The 18,353-nt window shown below is 43.4% G+C and overlaps 1 protein-coding gene across 1 annotated transcript in view; it reads left to right on the forward strand.

The window, feature by feature from the left end:
* Positions 1–15,680, forward strand: part of RYBP (RING1 and YY1 binding protein) — a 77,034-nt gene extending 61,354 nt beyond the window's left edge. Inside the window, exons 3-5 of the mRNA XM_032649945.1 lie at positions 10,843–11,019; positions 11,114–11,212; positions 11,636–15,680. Of these exons, the coding sequence (XP_032505836.1) occupies positions 10,843–11,019; positions 11,114–11,212; positions 11,636–11,888 (529 nt within the window). The 3' untranslated portion in view covers positions 11,889–15,680. The remainder of the gene's footprint in view (positions 1–10,842; positions 11,020–11,113; positions 11,213–11,635) is intronic.
* Positions 15,681–18,353: the final 2,673 nt, after the last annotated feature.

The following is an 18,353-nucleotide window of genomic DNA, read 5'->3' on the forward strand; positions in this document are numbered from 1 at the left end:
AGCAGATTGGGTTGCTTTAGTATAGTTTCTTGGAGAAAGACTTGATACATCATCAAGTTTATTTGCATCTGAAGATACATGGTTTGCGAAGAGATTTGTAGTGTCTTGTGATCCTTTTTAAAATAATTTGCATGATTTATAAGGTAATTTTGTGTATCTTCTGGGGAGATTGGGAGAGGTCATATCAAAGTCACTAAACCAGCAGTGTAGTTTGTAGAACGTACTTAACGCAAACTTGCCTGTATGTTAAGAACAAATAACTCTATTGTTTTTATTAAATATTGAATACAAGTATCTGAGCTGAAGGAGCCATAGAGATTGCTTACTTACTCTATTCTGATCTCTTTTATCAATGAGGAAACTGCAGTCTGGAGAGAGTATGTAATTCATCCAAGGTCATGGAGTTAGATTCTAAAATAAATACAGAAAGCAGAGGAGAGAGCTGAGGCACCTCAGCCTGCTAAGTCCTATGATCCAACTTGTGTGACAGGGAGCAGCCCAGAAAACACAAAGGACCCTCAACAGAGATCTTGGCCGTTGAAATCTAAAGCGTCATATTTTATCAGCTTTTTGGAAAAGAAGCATACACCCGTACTCAAGAGTGCAGAGCGCCTGCCTTGGCATAGAGTAGACACCAGGAAAAGTCTGTTTGATGAATTTGGAAACATAAGCCCAAATGCCAGAGGTGAAACCAGGACAAGAGACAGCATGAGGAATGTTACATCTCTCTCTGCTCCTTTACTCAGATGGGCTTCCGGAAGTAGGGATGCTGGCCCAGAGAGTTGGGATTTGGTAACCTACATGGACTTCTCCTCAAGGAGGCGGGCGAGGGGAGGTGTGTCTCCACCACTTCTGTAGTCACAATACAGCAGCTACTGTACTTCTCACACTGCCTCAAGCGTGGCAGCGATCCTAACACAGCTCAGAAGAAATCCTCAGCCAGCAAAACACCTTTCCAGTCTTAACACCAAAGTCTTTTACTGTAGAATAAAATTTGTATTGAAAATTTGGAATGGCAGGTATCGGAAAGAAATGCAGTTAGCCATCTTCAAAGAAGGTCCATTTTGAAAACAATTTAGGAAACATTTTTCTTCACATGATGTCAACTAGTCCATTCTTTGTCAGTGGATTTACTTTGGGAGAAATGCTGTGAGAGATCTAAAGGGCATATTTATTATGGGACATTTACTTTAAATATTTGAATGACCACAATGAAATTCTGTTATTTTAGGCACCACAGGGGAGAGGAAATGGAAGGAAGCCAGATTTATAGTCTGTGGTTGAAATACTTTTAAGCCTTGTTCTTGAAAGTTGTGCTTGTGTTTAGGAAGTTGAAAATTTATTCTTTTTCTTTGAAATGTTTTCTTAAGCTGCGTTTGGAGGTGATGCTGCTTTTCATGGTGGTGGGGTTTTTTTGTTGTTTTTTGTTTGGTTTTTTTGCAGTTTTGCTGAGCAAGAATTTAAGCTTGAGTTGTTTTAGAAGTTGTCTTCTGAAGAAAACCTCTTCTTTCTTTACCTGTGATGAAGCAGCAGACTTGCACAGTAAAATATTTGTCATGGTCCTAGGGTAGCAGCTCTCAAGCTTTTTGGTCAGAGGATCTCTTGCACTGTTTAAAATTATTATGGACCCCAAGTAGCTTTTGCTCATGTTGGCTATACCTGTAGATACTTTCCACATCAGAACTTAAAACTGAGCAATGTTTAGAACACAGGAATATACAAACATACATTTCATTAGCTCTCAGAGCAGTGATGTCACGTGTCATTTAGTCTTTGGAAAATGAAAAGGCAAGTATTACTGTGGAGGTAATTATTATAGAAATAGTTTTCGCCTTGTAGACCCTCCTCAAAGGTTCTTGAATACCCCCAGGAGTCTCTGGACCACACTTTAAGAACCAACCTGGACTAGGCTCTCTCTCCATTGCCGCCAGCTTCGTTTATAAAATAAGGGTTTTGTTTTCAAGAACCTCAACCACTTGTAGCTCCTTTTACTTTTCTGAACATATGTTCCAGAGTTGCAGAAAAGTTACAGTGCCGACAGTTACTGGTGCTCAAGTACTTTTTAAGTAAGTGTGTTTTCAGAGCATAAGAGACATTTGAATACAATGATAATTTTGAATCTGTAGTAGAACATTTCAGATCATGCTGTTAAGGATGCTTGTGTTAGTTCTCTTGGAGCCAGTTGTTTTCTAACCAAGTTGTATCTGGTGAGTTTGTGCGATACCACGTATATTATTGTAAAATTGAAGTCCGGCAGCCTCCCCTAAAGGCATTCTCCTTTAAAAGGAATATCTGCAAAACCAAAATTCTGTCTGAAGTAATGCAGAAAAACTGACAGCTAAGTCAGTGAGGATCCTTACTGCTGTCTCCGCTACCAGCCAGCATGATTAACTTAGGACACTAAGCTACGTGAGCGATTTCTGTCTCTAGAGCCATTTCCATAGGGCAGAGCTTAACAGCTTCTTTTATTTGTAAATATTTCCATTTCCCTCCCTGTGTCTGTGGAAGGGTAGTAGGTGCATCTACAGCTGGAAAAGTTAGTGCTTTGAAACGTAGATATTACTTTTAAGGGGAATTATTTTGTGGAATATCTGCATGTTCTGTGTACATGTACTATGACGAGCTAAGAGAACTTCACCTCCTTTCATCTTGATTTCAGCCCTGTTATATTAGGTGTGGTCCCATTTCCATTTTGAGTAATTTACCCAAGCTCAATAGCAGAGTCTGGATAAAGTCCAAAGGCTGTCCTAACTCCAAAGTCTGTACTCGCCCTATTTACCTGTGAAGGTGAGGATGGAGAGATAAGTGGAATAAAGGGGATGGCTTGACAGTTTTTTCTTTTCTTTTTTTTAATTTGATAGTTGGAGTCCGAATTAAGGGGGAAATTTTAGTTTTCTGGTACAAGGCAGAGTGGTTCTCCTGAGTCAAGGATGTATATTGGCAGCAAAGAGTAACCTAGAAGATGAACTCTGACCCCTTCAGGCCACCCAGTGGCTCATTCTAGAAGATTTGAGAAATTTCATGAAAACAGGTGTTTACTTGAGAGGCCAAAGAACTATTTAGGAGAGAAAAGAACAGCAAGAAGAGATACTGTTTGGGGAGCAGAGAGAATTTAATAATGCCACGCAGTGTATGATTGTAGCAGTGAAGGTCACAGGGTCATAGAAGTTTCGTACTACCCTGGTGTAGCGTGGCCTGACTCTGTGGCAGCAGCAGCTCTGGGGAAGGAAGGCCGTGAGTATTCATCTTTCCAAAGCAAAGCCAGCTAGGTCTGAGTAATGTTGAAGTGAGCCTAAATCAGCCAGCTGAAAGAGCATCCTAGTCACTGGGACTGACAACTAGTACAAGGTCTTACGTTTCCTGCGTCAGGGAAGAATCTGACTGGAGCTCTTTTTGTGGTTTCCTCCCATAACTGAACAGATGAATATTTATTTGTCCATTGGTCTCTTAAGATAATCAGCCCTTTAAAATAGTGGCAAAGTAAGTGCTTAACTAGAAACTCCCTGGGAGCTTACTTACAAAACTAGATTATCTGCCATATTTCCCCATCTGTTATTCTTCATTGGGCTGGATTGACTCACCTGGGTGACTCTTAGTAATAACTGTACTATAACAGTGAATCAAATATGAAAAGGTACAGAAGTTTTCATGAGATTAACACCCTTTGTTACAAACTCTCAGCCTAGCATGGTACAACTGAAAGACTACCAGACTAATTGTCTCTGGTGTAGTTATAAATCCTCTCTCTCTTTTTAAACTGAGAATACTAGTGGTTGTGTAACATACCTTTTAGAATTGTTGAGGATAAAGTGAGGCAGTAGTTGCTAAAATATAAGTATAGGTGGAGGGGAAAGAGCCCTAAAGTAGCCTAATTACTTCAAATCTGTTCTACCTGTGCATGTCTAGAGTTTAAAAGAAGTCTTGTGTCACCCTTTGAGATCTCATGGTCATTGACGTTGGAGCCAGAATCCTGACTTCTGTGTTCACAGCATTTCTCCTCTGCTTTATCTTTGGTATGTAACTTACAATGGGTCAGCAGCGGGTGGGTAAAATGAACAGAAAGCGAGTTGCTCTTGTAGGGCCTCTTTTCTGTTGCGCTCACCGAAGCCAGGAGCCAGTAGTGTGTGGTTGGCAGTGTTGCTGGGACAGACTCTGAATCTTAACGTTTACATGGCCTTGGAGCTAAATACAGGCAATAGCTGGCGTGAAAATGGATTCGCAGCTTCTTTTAACTTGGACTACATATTGTATGCAGACAGAGATCAGATTTATTTACCCTAATTATGGCTTTAACAGGTACTTCTGCAAAGAAAAAAAGTGCAGTTTATAACGCATTTTACACATTTGGCCCACCCGCTTCCCTGAGGTTGTATTTTCTATTCCCATTTCATTTTCAAAATATTTTAGTCGGTAACGGCTGTGCAGAGTACTCTGCTGTGTTCCCAGCTGGTGTGTGTTTGTGTGCGTGCGTGCGCGCGTGTATTGGGGGCTCGGTAATACAGAAGTTCAGTCATTGGTGGGGAGGTAAGATGCATCCTAGTTAGTCCAATGCGCATGTGTAGAGTAACCTTTTGAGTGGAGGGACGGGGAAATGGGTCATGTGGAGAAGTCTCCTTTTAATTACAGAGCCATGATGTGATCTCAAAGACTCGTGGGCTCCTGGTAGAGTGAGCTAAATGGACAGGCATTTTCAGAGTAGTTCAGTCCTGGAAATTGCTAATTTTTCAACCAACAGATTGCCAAGGCAAGGAAGGGCTTGGTGGGGGAGGTAAGGGCGATGGCAGAACTCAAGGGCAGTGTCAGTTAACTTGGCAAAGATGTTTTGTAAGTTGCAGGGTACTTCTTTTTTTTTTTTAATGGATAAGTTGATTGTCTGATTTCAGAGCCTTTAGGGTATTTTAACTGAAAATGGAATTCCATAAGTGGACAAAACACACAAATGTTAGTTTAGGAAGACCTGGACATAATCAAGGGAAAAAAAAGATTTGTTATTGCTCTTTGTTGCCTGAACTACGAGAAGATGGCTTTGTCCTGTTTCTCTTTGTGGGAGCTGAGATACAGAAAAGCACGTGAGAAATGATCACAGATCTCAGGTTCCCCTGAGCACACAGTGGAGAAGGAAAGTGTTGTATGGGGAAAACATAGGGTTTGCCCATGTTCCCCCAGAGCAATCCAGGAAGATAGCTTGTTTTTTGCTCTCATTTGTGTTTGTGTGAAATTTTTCTTCGTCAAAAATTAAGGATGTCCCTTGATAAAGATTTGCTTCACTTTGTGGAATCAGTTCTTCTCTGAAATATTAGCTGTTCAAATGCAAATAAATAGACAAGATTTCCTGATGATGTCTATTACTGAAATGTCACAGCAGATTTTCCTTGGTAAACTCTATTGGAAAAGCAGCAATAAAGGTATGAAACAATTTTCAGAAACCTAAAAATTTTTTATTAAAAAAATACAGTTTTGAAGAAGATAGGAAAAAACTTTTGTTGGCAAACGTACTTACAAAGGAAACCAGGCCCCATGTTATATACTGTATAGTATTTCTGGTCAAATAGGGCTTTTTGTTTGTCTGTTTTTGTTGGTGGTGATTAATGGGCTTTGAGGTGTAGTCACCAAAAGCAATAAGCCATGTTCTTTGATCTGATGTTTTCCCCTGTATTGGGAAAGCTGTTAATTGCTAGTTTAAGATTTGTTAGTTGGGAAACTTAGGTAATTTTGGAGAACCCCAGACTCTCAGCTCCATATTGAAGAATTGACGTCCTGCAATATGCTGGAAATTCTGCCCATTGAGCGAGCTGTATACAGTGTGTTGTATGACACTTAAAAGACTGCACTGAGCAGTGTAAATCTGTGGGAAGTAACTATTTCTCACTGATCAGCAGTGTTAAATATCATGATAAGGGTTCTTTCCTTACAGGAAATGTTAAAAGACATTGGAAAACATACTTTGCCATCTCCTCTCCCCGTGCCCTTTTCTCTCCCCTTAAGGACAACCAAGTAGTCCTCTTCTTACCCCAGTGAAGATGGTGGAGCTAACGAGAGTGCTGGAATTCTTGGGCAGGTATCTGTTGAAACGGTAGCCTGAGTCGACCTGGGTCTTCCATCCCTAGTGCCCTGTGCCCCCTCCCCGCCCCCCGACACACACAAACGGTGGGGAGACTCATTTGAAGTTACTTTCATAAGAGGAGTCTTTGGGAACTTCCCTGGTGGCGCAGTGGTTAAGAATCCACCTGCCAGTGCAGGAGTCACGGGTTCGACCCCTGGTCTGGGAAGGTCCCACACGCCACCAAGCAACTAAGCCCGTGCACCACAACTACTGAGCCTGCGCTCTAGAGCCCGTGCTCTGCAATGAGAAGCCCGCACACTGCAACAGAGTAGCCCTTGCTCACCGCAACTAGAGAAAGCCTACGTGCAGCAACGAAGACCCAACGCAGCCATACATAAATAAATAAATAAGAGGAAGCTTTGAAAAGTTCAGGTGGATCTGGGTTAAAAAATCCCAGTTTAGCCACTTACTGTGAACCTTCGACAAGGTTCTTGATCTTTCTGCTTTCAGTCTCCTTAATTGGTAGAACAGAGACAATCAGTTGTGCTCTGGAGGATGCTGTGCTGACTCTGGCTCCGTAGTGTGCCTGTCCTCTTTTGGCTGTGAGGTGGTCCTGGCCTGCTGCTCGACGGCAGTTCACAGCATCTAACCTGGAGAGCGCGGCCGGCTGGGGTGCGGCGTGCGTGGCTCTCCGTGGAGGTGGCACGTTCCCATCCTCATGCCGTCAGAATGCTCCGGCCTGGGAGTAAGTAGGGGACGGATGGCAGGAGCTGCCACAGCAGTTCTGGCAGGGTGGCACCTTTGGAGGGTCTCCCACAGATGACCCTTCTCACTTCTTCACCTTCTTCAGAGGTATGCATTGTGTTGAGCAGCAGTGCACCATTTCAAAATGAATTCGGTGCATTTCCCCACCTCACCCCGTTCCCTGATCCGAGAAGGACTGTGGGGTTTGTTGGGGGAACTAGTTTGAAAAAACCACTCTAATAATTAAAAGAATAGATTCCCACCTGTTGGTGAGGGTTTTTTGTGGGGAAGGAGCAAGTGATGATGGAAGAATTACTAGTTTGTTATGTGAGGACGTTGAGAACACAGACGTACTTGTGAAACAAAACAGGTGCTTTTAGCAGACATCCCATATTTCTTGGTAATAATCTGATCCCAGTGAGCCTTGGGTCCTTTTCATTTGTGAAGTTTCAGTTTGGTTGCCCATTAGAGAGGAGGCACACTTCTTTCACTATTCTAGTCAGACATCATTTTCTTAGGAACAAGTGAGGACATCCATGCGGTTGTGCACACGTGCTGCATTTGAGGAATTGCAGTTTATGTCACCGTGTGTGTGTGTGTGTGTGTGTGTGTGTGTGTGTACATACTGTCCTACAGATGCTGGATTGTAGTGCATGCACTGAAAAATTCTGAGGGTTTGCTTGCCCTGCTGAAATGTTAGAGAGTGGTCATCCGCGGGAGGAATACGAGACAGGCACCTGGCCTGTTGCCCACGCTTTGCCCATGGCCTCGGCAAGCCACCTGTGAGGGGATAATCCATCTTGGATCAGCACGGCGTCTGGGTGGTTGAGAGCCGCTTGCAGGTGCATCAGGTGCCTGCCATTAGGGGCTGTTTGTGAGACGAGGGTGACTTCCTTTCCTGTTTGCTCTTCCCTAGCTCTCTGTTCTGCTGGTAGTGCCAGCTGCTCACCAACCCAGGCACCACTTCTGATGTCCATTGTTTCAGGATCTCTCCTCTGATCTCTCATTCCCATATTCTGCCAATAATCCCCCAGTACCTAGCATCCCTCCCATCTCAGAAGAAAGTCTCTGTTCCTTTCCCAGTGCTTTGCTTTTTTTTTTTAATTTTTATTTTTTTATACAGCAGGTTCTTACTAGTCATCGGTTTTTTACACATCAGTATATACATGTCAATCCCAATCCCAGCACTTTTTCTTTTTTTCTTTTTTTTTTTTTTTTTTTTTTTTTTTTTTTGCGGTACGTGGGCCTCTCACCGTTGTGGCCTCTCCTGTTGCGGAGCACAGGCTCTGGACGCGCAGGCTCAGCGGCCATGGCTCACGGGCCCAGCCTCTCTGCGGCGTGTGAGATCTTCCCGGACCGGGGCACAAACCTGCGTCCCCTGCATCGGCAGGCGGACTCTCAACCACTGCGCCACCAGGGAAGCCCCCAGCGCTTTTCTTGATTGTATGCTTTCTCTCCTTTACCCCATGGCTAACCCCTCTCTTCTGCCTGCCTTCAGTCTTTCTCCCTCTTCAGTGTACAACATGATTTAAGCCTCCTGTTCCCAAGGAAATATCCTCAAACCCTGCTGACCCCTTTCTGCAGTGGCAGGGCTGTCCTTTACCTCAGCACCACGGTTCTCAAAAGGGTTCCTGTTGGCTGCCTCTAGATTGTTCCTCTGACATCCTGTAGTTCCTTCCTCTTTGCAGCCCTGATAGTGTGTGGCTTGCTCTCCTGAAAGTCGGCAGTTGACTTCTTGATCACCAAAGCTTGGGCCCTTTCCTCAGTCCTTATCCTACTTTGTCTTTCTCTGAAATTTTCGTTTATCCTTTATTCATCCAGTAGGTAATTTTATTGGGTACCTGGTACTGTGCTGAATGCCACAGAGAAGGCTGATTAAGACACGGTCTTGCCATTCAGGAGTGTTACATTTGATTGACAGTTACAGTGTGGCGTGCTAACTGACATCATAGAACTCTGTAGGACGTGCTGGAGTGAGGCAGGCCCCCCTAACTCAGACTGGGTGGGCCTGGTGATGGGGCCGGGGGTGGTTTCTCTGGGGCAAGCGTCTGGTGTGCCACATGCCATTGGTTCTTCTCGCTGTTGCAGGTGGTCTTGGACTGGTGTCCAGTTGTCTTCTCTTGTCAGACTTCCATGCAGTGAAGTACACATACTGGCCTAATTGAAAGTCTCCCTCAAGGTGTAGTTTTTCATAAAGTTTTATTTATTTAGTTAGTTTTCACTTGGCTGAGTTATTTCATTTTGACACCTGAGTATTGGTTAGTATATGACAGTTTGTTTAAACTCTGATTTAAACTGCTTGGTAATCCCTGTAGACAGCTGGTCTGTTTGTGTTCCCCGTGAATACTTGTGAAATAGTTTGTAGTGGTGATTATCTTCTCTGTAAGTATTAACAGATACACTTCCTCTTTGAAAGAGAAGAATGTGTTAGAATGGCTGCTGCTGCCTTTGTTAGAACCTGTGAAAAAAGAATGTTACCTTTCACCTTTCACTTGAGGGCCGGGGGTTTAGAGTATTAAGTACCTTCCTCCCTTTATCTCGGGGCACTTCACATCTTTGAATCCCTTGCTCAGTGGCATGTGAGGCTGCTTGTGGTCCAGCCTGAGGTGACCGTACCCGTTGTGGGCTTCGTCGTATGCCGCCGTAACCAAGGCCTGTGTTTGCTGGAGACCAATAGGAAACTTGCTCTGGGATTGCTCCTTTGTTGCTGTGTTTCCTGCAAAGCCACACTATTGTGGAGCCAGCACTGAGACACTCAGAACAAACCCAGTGTCTTCCCCTAGCAGGCTGGCCTTGATGAAGTCAAGGAGTAGGTGTCTGTCCCCTCCTTGTCCTGTATTTCTTCTTCGCCACATCACACCTCCTCCCAAGAGGTGCTTCAGTAACTGTGCTTAATTTAGGAGCCAGCGTGTCCTGTACCTAGCAACTCTTTTTGTTTTCTTGAAAAAAAAAAATGGCGGAATTATTTAAGAAAGAAACTTCTGTTTTGTTTTTCGTAGGCTTTTTTTTTTTTTTTTTTTAATTTTTTTCTATTTCCATTCTTCCACCACTGGCTCTCTCATTGATGAGGCAGACCTTGTCTGTTCAGTTATTTTTCTCTGGCCAGTGCCTTCATCGTTGGGAACAGAGGGGGACGTGGGGTCTGAAGGGGATCATTACATCATGGCAGGTCGTTGCTTCACCTCATTAATAACCCACTTAGATATGTGTTTTCTACCTTGTACTTGGAGAATTTATTATATTGTAAGTGTCGATCTAGATGCTAACGTCTTTGAAAATTAATATTGTATAGAAATAGCGCCTAGGTTTTCCTTTCTCCCTTTGCCATTTGTGTCCGAATGGTCATGCACTGTGAGAAGCGTTTGGCACCGTTTAGAATTTGTAAACAATAGTGCTAAGAGCCAGTGTCAGTTGGAGACTGGTGCAGACATAATGGTTTATGGCACAATGAATGTATCACTTGTCTAAGATGTTTTTAGTGACTTTGTCTTCACCGTGCCCTTGGAAGCTCGTATGAACCACAGTTACCTTTTATTGCTCGATACGTGTTGTCTGTGCCAGTCACAGAGCAGCAGGGGAGCAGACCAAGTCGGAATAATTAGATTGAGGAGTGAATGTCACACTTCTAATTTCATTCTCTTTTCAAGGGATTACCAGTGTCCATTTAATAAAATGAGATTAACCCTCTGCAGCAGAAGTATTTGAAAGCTGTCAGTCAGTATAATCTTGACAGCTCAAAAGAAGTAGTGTTCTCAGCACTCTTAGAAGCAGCGTCATGTTTTAATTGGCTGAAAGTCTTGACTGCACAGGGATATGTATGTTTGTGTGAGCGCGTGTGTTTATGTCATTAAAGGTGGATGTACGGAGAGTGGATTTGAAAGAGGAAAAGTTTTATGGACTTAACCATACTATCTGGAAATAATAAACACCATATAATTTACTTTGAGTTGCCGGATACCAGTAATAAAATACCTAAAAATTATGAGACCAAAATTTTAAAATTAAAGAAACAGTTAAAAAGCAAATAATGAGACATCTTTTCTTGACTGTTTTAGAAAACCTCGGATCAATTCTCAGCTGGTGGCCCAGCAAGTGGCCCAACAGTATGCCACTCCACCACCCCCTAAAAAGGAGAAGAAGGAGAAGGTTGAAAAGCAAGACAAAGAGAAACCCGAGAAAGATAAAGAAATTAGTCCTAGTGTTACCAAGAAAAATACCAACAAAAAAACAAAGTAAGTTCTTCGGTAACTCAGTACAGTACTGTGTTATTTTGCAGGTGAATCAAAGATGTCTTTTAAATGCCTCTTTTTCTGTCTCCCCATTTAGACCAAAGTCCGATATTCTGAAAGATCCTCCTAGCGAAGCGAACAGTATACAGTCTGCAAATGCTACAACAAAGACCAGTGAAACGAATCACACCTCAAGGTATTTGAAACTAGAGTGACATACCACGTCTGCTCATAATCAAGAGTCAGGGGTGGTTTTGTGCCTTTGGGTTTGTAGGCTAAGAAGGGGTGGGGTGAAGAGCTGGGGCGGTGGGACTGTTAACTTTCAAAGTACATGCACATAGATATGAGCTGCTTTTATATCACTGAGTCCAAAACAGGAGAAGGATAAATTGATCATAATTTTGCCGTGGTCCGGAGCTTTGCTAACTGATTGGCGGTTTCGTTTCTTGCTATGCTTAGTCGGCAGATTTGGTAGTAAGCGCTGGTGTCCGTGCTGGCGTTTTAGATTCATTGCCACAGCGACTTGCAGTCTGTGTGTGTGGCGGGGTGATGTTGGGCCAGAAGTCCTTTGCATCCGTAGCCGATTTCACGGGCTCTTCCCCTGTGGTGTTGCTTTCAGGCCCCGGCTGAAAAACGTGGACAGGAGCACCGCACAGCAGTTGGCAGTAACTGTGGGCAACGTCACCGTCATTATCACAGACTTTAAGGAAAAGACTCGCTCCTCCTCGACCTCCTCATCCACAGTGACCTCCAGTGCAGGGTCAGAACAGCAGAACCAGAGCAGCTCGGGGTCGGAGAGCACAGACAAGGGTTCCTCCCGTTCCTCCACGCCAAAGGGCGACATGTCAGCAGTAAATGATGAATCTTTCTGAAATTGCACATGGAGTTGTGAAAACTATGAATCAGGGTATGAAATTCACATCCTCCACCTGCCCATGCCGCTTGCACCCCTGGAGAATCTTCTGTGGACATCGACCTCTTAGTGATGCTGCCAGGATAATTTCTGCTTGCCATGGGCATCTGGCCCCCAAGGAATTTCGCACCCTGACGATTACTCTTGACACTTTTATGTATTCCATTGTTTTATATGATTTTCCTAACAATCATTTATAATTGGATGTGCTCCTGAATCTACTTTTTATATATAAAAAAAAAATCTGCTGTGCACAATTTTCCATGTACATTACAACTGGTTTTTGTTTTTGTTTTGTTGGGGGGGAGTGGGGTGGGAGGGGGAGGGAGCTTTTATTTATTGTGTTCACAGACTCCATCCTTTCAGCATATCCTTTTAAGTTTAGTTCTTTCTTCCAGTTATACTATGTACTATCAGTTTTGATATAACTATATATATATAAATATAAAATTATATATAAAGGGTTATTTGAAACCAATCCATGGCAACGCTGGTGCTTGATACACTGTGAAGTGAATACAACATTGAACAGTTACAGATCTGGGATGGTCCCTTCTATGAAAGTGCTGAAATTAAGTTAAAATCAGTCTTACGTGAAGTATGTTCCAACCCACGTGGGAAGTTGGCTTTCTCATCTGTCTAAAGAGTACTGGACGATAGAAAAATATATATTTTTTAAACAATGTGATCTCAAATTAAAGACTGCTCCAGATAGCCTGCATTTGCGATGGAATAACTGACAAATCACAAGTGGTTTAGTTGGGAGGGCTTTGATCAGTCAAAAGTAATGAAACTAGCTCCAGAATGCCAAGTATTCGTGTAAATTACGGTTACATGTTAACATTGCTGTTCTTACATAAGCATTCATGAAAATATGGTATTCTGTAACTCGAATTCCATCCATTTTCCAGACCTCTACTCATGTCTGAGGTAAATTGATAAATTGTCTCTTAGTTTTAGGATTCAAACTGTGTAACCTGTATTTCTCGTCCATACAAGAAGCAAATCCTTGTCTCCACTTTGCATGTGGTGTTTTGTTTAATGGAACTTTGTTTGCCTCACTTCCCCTGGTTTCCCTTACCCTACCCCTTCAGTTGTGAGAATTCTTTTTCTTTCTTAAAATCTAGTCTTGTTGTTTTACTGAACAAAGGTTATCAACCAGTACATCCAGTCCCCACATGGAGCTTTTCAGTGTTGGGAGACATGTCTCAATTCCCTGCTGTGGGAAGGAACTCAGTGGTGAATAAATGGTTAAGTGCTGGCAGCCAGAGTTGCAGGGAAAGCTCCTACTTCCTGCGAGCCTGTGATCTTTTTCTTCCTCAACATAAAGATGGCTTGAGTAAAACTCTCTTTTAAAAAAGATTCTTTTCACTCTCTCTTTTTAAAAACTGTCTTGCAAAAACAAACAAAAAAAGGGGGAAAAAAAAAAGACCGCTAATATGAATCCACCCCTCCTCATTTTAAAAATGTTCTGTTTTGCTTTGTTTAGATTTAGGGTCTGTCTTCTCTTTGACTCTTACATTCATATCTGCAGAGTTCATAGACTTGAGAGTCATTTCAAGCATGGGAACTTGATGTCACCTTCCTTTATTTGACGGTACTTCTGGGAGGGCAGCAGATTAGTAATGAAACGCCACATTTTGGTGTGAAAAACCTGGTTTGCTTAAGAATAGAAGTGACTTCTGTCTGTGGAGGCAACAAGTAAAGAGAAAAATTAACAGCTTGATTTGAGTAGCCAACAGGAAGGCTCCTTTCACATTTACATTAAAACTATTCCTTAGTCACTAATGTACCATCGTTTAAATTCTGTTCTCAAAGGTATAGATGATAAAGCAGTGCCATTTGTTGCTGTGGTCCTATACTCAAATGCATGGACAATGTGCCCCCTCTTTTTAAAATACTGCTTTTATCTGGGATGCAAGCTATACTTACCTTTTTAAATACATTTTTAAAGTATTTATTAACGAACCAAAGGAAATCAGATGCTTTCTGTAAGCATCAGGATATAGAATACATAGTGATTTGACTATGAATTTTAAATCCACATTTTAATATTAGTGGGGTATTGCAAAGACATTCCTTCTAAAGTTTTAATATTCCTTTTATTAAGGGTCTCAGGGAGGGTGAATTAGTCAGCCATATTTATTTTCCAGAGGTGTAAAGGAATTGCTAAGTTTTTTAATTAACTTTTTTAAAAAATATAAAAGTCACCAAACTCATGTGGGTTGCACTGCTTTTGAAACCAGTAAGTGTTGGTTTGCACTTTGTTCAGAAACACTGTGTACTTTTTCAAAATTAGTTTCATGTAAAGTGATTGGACCCCGAGATTAGTGGGAAAAGCTGGTTCACCAGCTACTCAGAGGCTGCTAATTGAGTCATTGCCAATGTCTTGGTTTTTCAGTTTTGCCTCCGTGATAAAGAATAAATTAAAGAATGGGGAGGGGTGAAGGAAGGGGGAGGATTGCTTTAGAACAGGTGAGAGGATGAAATGGCCATTTTGGTAGAAACTGCAGCGCACGGTGGGACTGCTCTCAGCAATCAGATGTTCTTGGGCCCATCCTTTAGCTGCTGTTGTGTAATTCTGTTACGGTAGTGAGGTGGTAGGTACTTCAGGCTTTTAATTTCTGAAATTGATGATGTCCCTCAGGCATGTATTCTGGAAATGGAATTCCTGTAACTTTCTGCATTTGCAGTTTGCCCTACAATTAGTAGGCAGTGTGTAAAAACACTAGTGTAGGTGATAAAGATACATATTAAAAGAGGACCGGAAATACTTGGTATTCAGCGGCACAGTAAGCAGGTTATAAAAACAAACAAAAGCACAGTGTTACGCTTGCAAGTTTCCATTTGTTTTAATACCACACAATCCTTCACACTCGTGCGTGCGCGCACAGAGCTTATCTGACCTGCTCTGCTTGAGTCATGCAGTTCAAAAAATAATAATAGTAATATTAAGGTAAAGACATCTTGACACCCACAAAAAATTTTAATCAAAATCTTTCAGTTTCAATCTGGATATTCAAAACATTGGCAGAAGCTTCTGTGAGTTTAGTTCCACTAAGATGTTTCACCTGCCTTATCAAGACCATTCTCAGTCTACTTTTTTAAGCTACCGTATCTTAAATTATTGAAAATTTATTAATTGCTGAATATATAATAACCTTTGCTTGTATGTAACCGAAAATGGTTTAAGAGCCAACATTTAGAGTATGACAATGGAGCTGAACAGTTTTTAATGCGCAAGCAGTTCTGTTCTTGTGTATGACTTGTAACCTTAATTTACTGTGTAAAGATGGTTACATTATTTCCTTAGCTTTGTTTGTTGGAGACAAATAGAGAATGCTTGTTAAGTATGTCAAAACATAATCTTACCTTGTGAATTTTTGTTAATGTATTATACGAGCTATATTTTTCATTTGCTCAGAAAGACAGCTTGTATAACGCTTTTGGAAGTTCCTGCTCTGTAACGTCTTTAGAGCTGACAGTCTGTTAGGTTTGTTTTTTTTCTTCATGCTAAAGTGTCGGTGGTTTTGTGAACTGGTCAGAAATTCACAGGTCTTAAATGTTTGGGGGAAATTTATATTGGACACTGCTCTTTGTCTAGCAAATAAAAGATGTTAATATATTCCTGTTACTGGCATGTGCACGACTATGTTATTAGAAGCCACTTTATCGTTTTCCTGCTTTAAATAGAAATGTCTATTTATGAATTCTGCTTGTAGTTTTTTCACAAATAAAATAGTAAAATTTACATTGAAATCTTTATTTTTGTCTGTGTAGACTTTAGCCCGTAGGAAAACAGTGAACTTTTGTACTCAGATTCTTCACTTGTGTCATATTCCCCCGTAGAACAGGAGGCCAAGAACTTGAGTTTATCATATGCTGAAGTTGATCTGGGTGTCTCGGTGCACGGCTCAGAGCTGCAGCACAAAATACGATGGAACCAAAGAATGGCCAAACTTTGGAAGAAAGCGTGTGTGTAGTGTCTGTAAATGCATCCTTTGAGGCAGGTTGCAGTGATTTAAGGAAGGAAGTGGAGATGATGGGTAACGATGATTAATTCAGTGCATGACTGAAAACCCTCAGAAGACAACCCATTTCTGGCCAACTGCAGTTAGGTGAATTGTGACTCTGATGTAAAGGAAATGCAGTGTCAAACCTAAAAGCCCCACAAACAAAGCCGGCTTATTGCCCGGGGCTAGGGAGACTGCTGCTGAGACAGTCACTTCCAAAGAATGTGGAAGTCACTTAACAGCGCTCGTAAGAGTCATCTGTGACTACTGTTCTTTGGCCTGAGTCTGCACTTGAACTAGCACGGAGAGGAGGAGAGTATAAATGGTGCAGGACTGTAATTGGAAAATGGGTTTGTCCTGGTAAAAGAAAACTTAGCAGACTTCATTCTTTTTTGTCTTTGCTCCGGCTCCTCGGGAGTCTTGGAAAGGATCTGGAAGGATCGAAGAGCAGGGAGCAAGTGGTGTGTCTCTGATGTTTCCCAGGGCTCTCAGATAAGGGATGGGCTGTACCCCGACCGGTCAGCTTTCCTTGATACCTGAGGAGTCCTTTTTGAGGGTCCCTGCTGCCAGTGGCACTGGCACCACCTTTTGAGGAGAACGGAGGCTGCTTCCCACACCAGGTGGAGGTGTACAGCAAGATGTTGGTCCCTACAGTGAAAGTGCAAGGATGTCTTTTAGGAAGAGTGGATTCCTTCCGGTTGTGAAGATGAGAAGAGAGGGGAAGGCTTCTTCCCTCAGGTCTTTAGCTAAACCCCAGCCTTGATACCACATGTCCAGACCCCTACTGAGGAATACCGTGGCCGGGGTGTGACACCATCGAGGTAAGAAGCTCTTGCTGAATTACTCTTGGTCAAGGGTAGGATGATGTCTTCAGCTGGGAAGTGACCAGGCCGTGCTCTCCTTTCCTTGTCCTGTAACATGGAAACAAGGGCAGTGAGGAGAAGAGGGCTGTCAGGGAGGCCCTGCATCTGTTTCATCCTTGACCTCCCAGCAGTTCTGAAGAGCTCCTCTGAAATTTTAACATCATAGCAAGGAAAGCTTCAGAGCCATTGTCGTGTTAGGCGTAAACACTCTTGATCAAGGTCTTGTTTGTTAATCATCAAGAGAAGCCAGGTTCTAATCTGGCTGCCCTTAATGACGTTTGTCAGGAAAGGACAGTCTTCATCCCGGCAGCCTGGGCTCTGTAAGCACAGTGGAAACGAACTACTGAATACTGCAGGGAAGGCTCTGATTTCTCTAGAAAAGATCGTAGGCCATGTCTAGAGAGGTTGAAGGGAGGGGGCTCAGGTCTGGGTAGACCCTAGAGTGAAAGTAGGCATCCAGCTGTTGTGTTCTGCCTGGTCAACCTGCCTTCTCTCCAGGCATAAACCGCAAGGCTGGGGCGGAAGCCAAGCTGTAAGGCATCCAGTGCCTGGTTACGCATCCACCGTGGTTCTGAAAAACAGCGAATAGGGTGGAGTGTGGAGACAAGGGCACGGGCTGAAAGTGGTGCACGGGTGCTTGTGACCTGGACCACCCACCCTGTTCTCCCCACCTCGAGCTTGTGCCAGGCATCACAGGTCGATCACGGTACTGTTTTTCAGCTGAGTTCAGCCTCTGAAACCTCAACACAGCTCTCAGGCATCCTTACCCACAGCAATCGGGGAACACTACAAGGCAGTTTGGAATCAACCGTTCAGTTGTGGAGCACTTGCTGGAGCCATAGGGATTCCAAGCAGAAGGTAGCCGAGAGGCTCGAAGGAGTCCGGAAAGAAGAGAACAAAATACCCAACACCAACTCTTTCTTTTTTTTTTTTTTTGTGGTACGCGGGCCTCTCACTGTTGCGGCCTCTCCCGTCGCGGAGCACAGGCTCCGGACGCGCAGGCTCAGCGGCCATGGCTCACGGGCCCAGCCGCTCCGCGGCATGTGGGATCTTCCCGGACCGGGGCACGAACACGCGTCCCCTGCATCGGCAGGCGGACTCTCAACCACTGCGCCGCCAGAAAAGCCCCAACACCAACTCTTAACGCAGTTCACAACGGGACCAGAGGAGGAGGCCGACGTTGAGCACTGTTGCTTTGAGTGCCAGACCAGCGGCCCACCATGGAGGCTGGACCAGGACCTGCCCAGGCAGTCACACCGGTTCTGCCAACTCGGGGACTCTCAGATGACAGGGCAGAACACCAAACGGGTGTGATTCCCGGAAACAACAGGATACACCTTTGGAGCCAGAACTGGGTGAGACTCCCACCTCCACCTGACTGGGTGACCTTGGGCAAGTCAGCTTCCTCAGGCTCATTTTCTTCACCTCTGAAGCAAATTTCTCCTGCCCTGTTCTCTGCTCCAAGGGGCCATGGGCCAGTGGCCCAGTCTTTGCTTGTATTTTGTTATGTTTCTACTAAAGGAGAGCAAAACTTTTCCCGAACGTTCA

The sequence above is a fragment of the Phocoena sinus genome, chromosome 11 (genome assembly GCF_008692025.1).
Source record: "Phocoena sinus isolate mPhoSin1 chromosome 11, mPhoSin1.pri, whole genome shotgun sequence".
Taxonomy (NCBI): domain Eukaryota; kingdom Metazoa; phylum Chordata; class Mammalia; order Artiodactyla; family Phocoenidae; genus Phocoena; species Phocoena sinus.